Here is an 8,859-nt window from a genome sequence, read left to right as displayed (position 1 = left end):
TTGGGAACTCCTATGTGGAGTAATTTTTAATGTTGTGTAATAGATTCATAATGGTACATAAAAAAAGTTGTTTTTTATGGTGCTCAGTTTCTCTTCTAGATGTCCACACAAAGTCCATTACTACATATTTTGTTCATAGTTGTACCAAATTTTCTAACATAATTTTACAGGTGTAAGTCCAGCTTAAGTGAGTGAGAGGTCACCTGAGGTCTGACACTTGCAACCTTGACAACTAAAATGGAGTTAAAACTGTACATTTTTATTATTGAATTATATGATGAACAGCGCAGCAGCTGTCAGACTTCAGGTGATCTCTTCTCTGGCTCAAAAGTCAACCCCATCAAAGTAAACAAAGCTAAAGGGCTTCAAATATTCAAATATAGATTTTTCATAGGGACCCACCACACTATCCATTTGTATTCAGTGGTCCAAACTCAGCCTCCGAAGAACTCGTGGAAGTTTGCTAGTGCCATCTAAATATATCTGAAGGTGTTTTCCTCCTTCCTAGGTAAATGCTTTTGGCTCAGCAGCAAAGAGTATGATATAATAGTTTTCTAAAACTGATTAATTGAAACCGGGCAAAGGAAAATCAGTACAAACTTGAAGTTATACACATTTACAACAGAGGGATTACAGCATGCAGAAATACTGGAATGTAGGAAACTTTATTGATTCATGGAGAATGGAAACCCATGCTGTTATGTGTTTGGCATTGCTCAAAGATAGATTTGATAAAGAGCTGTGAGCAGCACAAAGCACGCAAGTCTATGTGCTCCTGTTTTCTGTGAATCAATAAAGACATTTGCTAAATTCCAATTGTGTGGTAGTCCTTCTGTTGTGAATCAGTATGATATATTGGTTCAAACGGGCTAGACCAGCACCTGGATACTGCAGAGGAGTGTAGACCTCAAATCTACCTAGAGCAGTATAAGCATTTCTACAGAATTGAAGTTGTTGCCCATACTGACCAATCTGAATTCTTGTAAAACTCCTTAAGATGAAAGGTAAAACCTAATTGGTTTGCTATGAGTTACTACTTCAACATTGTGTGTGGTTATTTTTATTAAGTTTTAACACATCACTCCATTATCTGCACCCTCCAGTGGATTTCTAACTCTTTAGAGGGTTTGGAAACTTTAATGAGGCATTCTGCATAAATCTGCTTTACTGTGCGAGAACTTTACCTACCAGCTTTTTCACATGAGCAGCTGAGGAGGAGGAGGATAAAAACACATTTTACAGCCCACTGACCACCCACTCGAATTCTAACTTTTCAACCTAACAGGGGTGTACACATGCCGAGAATGTGCCTTTTTTTTACGTGGGCTGCAGAATTTCACAGGCAGCACTGCCTGTCAAGCCCATCAATTCAGATCAGTGGGGCTATACTGCAACTATAAGCCAAATGCTTGGCTTGCAGTTGCAACACAGTCCAGAAATGTAAAATTGCTGTACCACAATTGTAATAAAAAAGAAAAACAAAAAGTGGCAATAGTGTCTCCTGAACAGCGTCAGCTTCTGCTATTCCACCTTCTGCAAAGAGATCCACCACAAAGCTTACTGTCTGTCGGAAAGAACCATACCACTACAGGAAATTCTCAGCTTACACAGCTGACTCCTGATGGGCTCTGACTAGTCAAATCCTGTTTATTGCACTAGCTCTTGTTGTGATCTGTCGTAACAAGGAAACTGATTTACAGTTGATATGTCACACTAAAAATGTGTGTTACGTAACAATAACTGTGCACTCTATATAACCGTTTAGTCGTACTATATAGTAGTTTTCCTTTTAATGTTCTCTCTGATTTCTTAAAAATTCATGTTATCACTCACCATAAATGAAGCCCTCTCTTTCTGTTTATGTTCCTTCTGTCTGAAGTGGAACTTACAAACAATAGATCCAAGGCTGAAAATAACATTAGTAAGTTCCCAGTATATATTATATTAAATTAATTTACTTGTTACACTTTACAATATAACAGATATGACCCATTTGTATTGATTGAGAACACCTGGCTTCAGGGCATTCTTTAGAGTATAAAATGACCAGCTCCCTAAACTGTATGTTTAAATTGAAACTGTACCTGTAAAGAAAAAGATAAATATATACTATGCCAGTATCGAAGAAGGTCACTGTGACCAAGAGGATGCACTGATGGAGGACTGTGCAGAAAACGACACTTTCGGGAATGTTCTTCTCACGTGTCCCCTGAAATGCTCAACGGTTCCTCCTGCTGACCTCTACATCACTATTGTGTCCTAGAACGACATGGGGTCAGCAGAAGGAACAAGTGACTGTTGCAGGGAGCAGAAGATTGACAGAGTTGGATTCTGCATAGATGTCAGCCAGTGATTCTTACTGATCAGAGCATTTTGACGGTTTGGATGGTAGAAAAAGCAAGTATTTACAATTTTATTTATAGGTGCAGCTTTAATTAAAAAAAAAACAAAAAAACTATATTTAGTCACAGAGTTGCTTTAAAAACCATGTGTTTCTTTTAAAAAGTAACACAGTCAACATGTATCAATTATTTGGGAAATAAGATTGCATAAATGTTAAATCAGCCCCCTGCTAAACCATGTCTTTGACAAAAGTATTTGGATATTGATCAATGAAAGATTGTTCAGTCATACCATATTTAAAATAGGAACGTATTTCTACAACAAAAGTAAACATGGAACGTAGTCTGATGAAGTGTTCTGGATAACTCCATTACACAAACTGGATTCTGCATTTCTTTGATAATCAGGTCTACTAATATACTATCAATTTCTCTTCAACCTTTTTGAACTAAGTCACACAACTAATTCCCATGTAAAGTGTAATTACAATAATTAATGCAAAGGCATTTGCAAAGGCAACTGATAAACATCTTCAGCTTCAACTGTATGCGAAGTGTAAAATCATTTGGAATAGGTCATTGCCTAATTTTTTTATCTCCAGTTTTTATGGTTATTGTACATTTCTAGTAGTAGACTAAGATTATAAAATCTACTACCGCCATTTCTCCACATTCCCTATATAATCAGCAGTTGAGTTGTCCATATCCAGTTTGTGATTTGCATGTTTTGCTCGCAAGATTTTCCGTTGTTCCTGGCGCTTCCGTCTTGCTTCCTGGTGTTCTTTTTGTCTCATAAATTGATATCTTTGTAAGAAAAGGTCTTTTGCATATTCATATAACTCCATGTCTAGAAAATTCAATGTCTCAATACGTTTCTGCGTCAGGTCGTCTATCTCCACACTTGACGCCCTCGTGCTATTGAATTGAGTGAAAGGAGAAATGAAGTTCATGTTGAAAGTTTTTTCAAAAAGATATTGGGTCTTCCTCTGGAATTCCGTCAGACCAAAAAAAGCCATGCGCTTAAGGTTTTCCTTGGCACTGTCAAGAAGAACCTTGTTTCGCTGCTCCTCTGGCATCACAGATAGGTTGTAACATCCTACCAAGCTCAAATCAGCCAACATACGAACTTGTCTGTTATTGGCTAAATTATAGGGGCAATCCATAAACTCCTTCAAAGAACAGCCTGACCAATCATCTCCAGTGTAACAGCTAGGCAACTCATCTGTGGTTGGGGATCTTCCATCACATACATGCAGAGAAGCCTTCCAGGTCGCTCCTCTCTGGACATGCCTCCATTCACTTAGATATCGAGAAACAGGATCACGGAGGATGGTTATGTAGTAGAAGTTCCTGTAAAACATAAAGAAACTAATGCTTAATTTGGATATCTGAGATAAGGGCCATCGTTGATAAATAATGATCATCACCAACACAGTCTGGGCAAATATATAAACAATGAAGTTACATTTAAAAGAGTTAAACTGAAGTTTCCTATGGGATTAGGAGCATACTGGAAAGATCGATTCACTGGGCTTGCAAAACTATAACGTTTTAGGCCTCAGTCCATTCATAAAGTAAAATAAAGTGGCTTGTATGGACAGGTGAAACACAGTTATTTCTTGAGGTACAACTGAAATACTGAGCAGGTGCTCTTTGACTACATCTTCATTGTCATTTTCAATTCTGTCTGGAATGTGGCCTTAGATTGTATTTGCTTGATCTGGTTTTTTAAAAATTAAAAAATTTCACATTCACTATATTTGCAGTCACAGAAACACTATCCTATTTGAAGACAGACCTTTAGAATCCTCATCTCCTAGCTCCAATAATTGGTGCACTCACTGTCCCAGAAGTTTGCACAGAACTTAAGGTCAAACCACCCATAGACTAATATGTGATGTTTCTACTGCAGTATGGATGCTTCTCATTTAAAGTGTTTGTAAAGTTTAATTTAAAAAAAACAAAAAAAAAAAACAAATATGTTATACTTACCTGCTCTGTGCAATAGATTTGCACAGAGCAGCCTGATCCTCCTTTTCTCTGGTCCCCTGCTGACGCTCCAGGTTTCCTCTCTTCTTGGTGTGCCACCATAGGAATCCGCTTTTTTATTATGGCACACCTGCAGCCTTAATCCTGAGCTGCGCTGCCTGCGTCCATAGACACAGACAGTGAGTTTTGGCCCTATCCCCCACTCCATCACAGGATATGATTGACAGCAGCAGGAACTATCAGTAAAGCAAAGCCTGTCAGAACAGGGAGAGCCACTACAGACTGGCACAGCACTGGATCGAGTGAGGGAGTGATATTACTATCTAAAAATGTCTGAATGGGATAGTCTATGGCATCAGGTTTTAGACAATTAGTAAACGTCCTTAAATATCTATACATGAGAAGTAAATAAGAAGCTGCAACAATGTTTGTCTAAATTAATTTGTCAAACTATATTTTTTCAGTAAAAGCCACTATTTTTTTACTTTATGGCACATGGTTATATAAAGTTGGGAGCAGTTCCAGTGCGAATCACGCACAATATACCGCACCGCATATATGTGAACCCAGGCTAAAGTGTTTATTTACATCTCCTCAGAACAGCCAAGAACCAGTTCTTCAATGCCCAAAAGTGATTACTGCTGTTGCCTAACATCTGAAAATCTACTGACAGCAGCCATCATGGACTTTGGGGAGACAGTCTTTCTGGGTTCCTCTCCACTGCCATATTGCTTCAAAACATGAATAAGAACTGATAGATCCTTACTTCAGCTCTCAGTGCTACTTGGCATGCTGTAGGCTCTGATACTAAACACACACTCAGGTTGACTTAGTAAAGGAAAATCAACTGTTCACTTTGCAAGGAAATTTCTCCAGAGCTTAGTAAATGAGGTAAAGCGCTGCTGACTTCCATCATCCAATCATATGCAAGCAAAGCAGTTTTTTTTTTAATTTTACTTACATGTGATTGGGTATTCTGAGAAAATCTTCTTGCAAGCTGCAATTTCGCCTGCAAAGTGAACAGCCTATTTGCTATAATAAATCAACCCCTCTAAAAGCAACTGTCCATAAATCCCCGATGGCTAATAGATTTAACCCGCAGGCTCTGGAACTCTACATCATATGTATATCTATATATTTTATAATAAACTATATATGTGTATGAGCTTAATGTACTGGGATTCACTGACCACATTTATTCTGCTCATGTCTTGAAAGCACTTACTTACAACCAATGTGTTTGTACATGTCTATAACAATAATTAGCAATGTTCGAGTTTATGTCCATTCATCCTTTGAGCAAAATTCTGCATACAGCTGAGCTTACTCTGCAGACAGCAGAATGAATAATAAATAGTGGCAGCCAGACACGTTGGCTAAACACGGCAGAATTCTTGTCTCATAATCAAGTTTTTATAGATAAGTGCACTGATATATGAAACTAAATTAAAATTCATGTTCCCTACTATTCTTTCATCTAAGATTGTTAAACATGCAAGCGAGTCTAGATTTAATCAGTTTGCTGTGTGCAGCCATCTCCAGAATATTGTATATTAAAGAATTTTTTGATCAAAATGTAGCAAAAATGAAATTATGTTTATGATAATGCAGTATGAAGAGCCTAGTGTTAATTTAATCCAGCAAGAGCTAATATTCGCATATGAAATTTATATTCAAAAACCACAACGTGCGCTTCCTAACTTTCACCACTAGATGCCCCCAGTCAACTCTGAATTAAATTTGAATTTACAATCTGTTCACCTATGCAGCACAATATTGAGTGGCTCTTTGTGCAGGATAAGCACATTCAGTTTTTATTAGAAATGCTAGATAGGTTTAGTGAGATATAACTGGAACACCACACCATGCAATGTCTAACAGCATTAGTGAGACTCCTTGCATCATTAATCTTTAACAATGAGGCCCTGCCCAAAACCATCCAACCTTCACACACCATAAAAAGGCATTATCTATTGCAAGGGTTTGCCTGGATGTATAAATTGCAGAGTGCTGACAAAACATATATAGCTTTAATTGCAGCATCATCGGGATCAGCTAAAATTTCATGCCAAATAGGTTCCTGATTCGCTCATTTGCATTGATGGTGGTTCAGGTTACTTGCGATAGCTTGTAAATACTACTGTGCAAAAATTATTTCATTTAATTATATAGCACTGATAAATTCTACAGCACCTAACCGAGTACACAGAAGTAGTTATGTTAGCTTTGACACTATCACTCACTGTCATATAGACGCAATGTCCTAACTGGGCAGAAGCAAAGTAGTGCATTGTTATGTGTTTGACTGGGAGAGAAAACGAGAATGCCCAAAGGAACTCAGCGTAATCACAGACAGACCATGCAAACTCCATGCAGATAGGGTACTTGGCAGGGGCGGACTGACCATTTGGAAACTCGGGCACTGCCTGAGGACCCGGGGTCAGTAGGAGGCCCCATGAGATGCCCCTGGTACCTTTTTCATAGGCTTTTTTGAGTTTGGGCAAGGACACAGGGGCCCCATGATCCCCTATTGCCCGGGGGCCCCATGAGTTGTCAGTCCGCCCCTGGTACTTGGTAAAACACGATCTCCTGATCTCAGCACTGAGAGGAAACAATGCTTGTCACTAAGCCACTGTGCTATCTATTGATATGTTCTAATATTGGTTCAAAGCAGGGGTCTCCAAACTTTCTAGACAAAGGGCCAGTTTACTGTCCTTCAGACTGTAAGGGGGCCGGATTGTGGCCATTGGGAGTAGAAAAGGTCCCGATGTCATTGGGGAAAAAACAATGCCCCATCTTTGGTGTCAGTGGAAGGAATTGTGCCCCATCAGTGGGATCACTGGGCCCCATTGTTGGTGTCATTGGGAGAAATTGTGCCCCATCATTGCTGTCAGTGGTAGGAATTATGCCCCTTCATTGGTTTCAGTGGGAGAAATAGTGCCCCATCATTGGTTTCAGTGGGAGGAATTGTGCCTCATCATTGGTGTCAGTCATAGCAACTGTGCCCCATCATTGGTGTCAGTCATAGCAATTGTGCCCCATCATTGGTTTTAGTGGAAGGAATTGTGCCCCATTATTGGTTTTAGTGGACGCAATTGTGCCCCATCATTGCTGTCAGTGGTAAGAATTGTGCCCCATCATTGCTGTCAGTGGTAGGAATTGTGCCACATCACTGGCTTCAGTGGGAGGAATTGTGTCCTATCATTGGTTTCAGTGGAAGGAATTGTGCCCCATCATTGGTTTTAGTGGAAGGAATTGTGCCCCATCATTGGTTTCAGTGGGAGAAATTGTGCCCCATCATTGGCATCAATGGGAGAAATTGTGCCCTATCATTGTTGTCAGTCATAGCAATTGTGCCCCATCGTTATAGTGGAAGGAATTGTGGCCCATCTGTGGGGTCACTGGGCCTCATTGTTGTGTCATTGGGAGGAATTGTGCCCCATCATTGGTGTCAGCGGGGGAATTATACCCCATTGTTGGTATCAGTGGATGAAATAATGCCCCAAGGGCATGATAACAGAAAGCAAAGAGCTGCATCTGGCCCGCGGGCCACAGTTTGGAGACCACTGGTTTAAAGGGCCAGTCCACCCAAGACTATTTCAGAAGAAATACAATACATGGCATTTTCTTGTAGGTGAGGTCTCTGAAGGTGAAATCTCTGCATTTTAGTTCCTGGGTTTACACACCGGCTTTGGCTATTGCGAAGGGTCCCAGTCTCCCTGTGGCTCATGTTAGTTTTTGCTATAAGTAATGCATGGGAATCAGATGGGGCAAGCAAAGGTGAGCAGGAACACCCCCAAAATGTCTACGTAGACCGGAACAAAATAAAATACTAGAGTAAGAAATGCTTGCTGCTAGAGTATCTAAGACACATGCTGTATATTCCACATTAAATCAAAATATTGATTTTTGGTGGGCTTATCAATTAAAGAGGTAATAAACCCAAACCCCCAAAATGTTATATATTGCAGCTTACCAATCATTAGATGCATTGTCTGCATTAGTTATTTTTAGGCTCCCCCCCGTTTTCAAAAAAGAAAGAAAGAAAGAAAGAAAGAAAGAAAGAAAGAAAGAAAGAAAGAAAGAAAGCCTAAAAATGAAAACGCATGTACAGGCAAGAATTGGCTGCAATATAATAAATGTTTGCTTTTGGGTTAAATACCACTTTAGGAACAAAAATAAATGATTGTAAAAAGCAAAAAACTGTTTTTCATTTAATAAGAGAGTTTAATATATTATTTTCCCCAATTAGAATTCTATATTCTGCCACTGCTTGGGGGCCCATAATGCTCTAGATGGCTAAAGAACCATCTACTGAATCAAGTGTTGTATGTAAACTGGGGCTTTTATATGGAAACTTTGCTTTTTGCAGCAGAATTATAGTATGTACACACTTAAGTAGCAGAACAATTTTTGTTGCTGTGCTTTATGTAACATTTTTTTCTACGTTCGATAATTTAATTTTTAATTCACTAAAGACATTTCCTCAAAGATCAACTGAATCTATTAAAAGGTCTATTTACTGCCC

General features: G+C 39.1%; 1 protein-coding gene across 2 annotated transcripts in view; it reads right to left on the bottom strand.

Annotated features, from left to right (window-relative positions):
- Positions 1 to 1,913: 1,913 nt before the first annotated feature.
- HS6ST2 (heparan sulfate 6-O-sulfotransferase 2) overlaps positions 1,914 to 8,859 on the bottom strand; it is a 424,685-nt gene continuing 417,739 nt past the window's right edge. The window contains exon 3 of one of the 2 annotated variants that reach the window (XM_089657945.1): positions 1,914 to 3,692. In XM_089657945.1, the coding sequence (XP_089514071.1) occupies positions 2,996 to 3,692 (697 nt within the window). In that variant the 3' untranslated portion in view covers positions 1,914 to 2,995. The remainder of the gene's footprint in view (positions 3,693 to 8,859) is intronic. The other variant, XM_089657946.1, reaches the window with a different exon arrangement.

The sequence above is a fragment of the Staurois parvus genome, unplaced genomic scaffold, assembly GCF_062004578.1.
Source record: "Staurois parvus isolate SC_StPar_1 unplaced genomic scaffold, SC_StPar_1.0 ptg001045l, whole genome shotgun sequence".
NCBI lineage: Eukaryota > Metazoa > Chordata > Amphibia > Anura > Ranidae > Staurois > Staurois parvus.
Note: the sequence above shows the minus strand (reverse complement) of the source record. Positions and strands in the feature narration are given on the sequence as shown.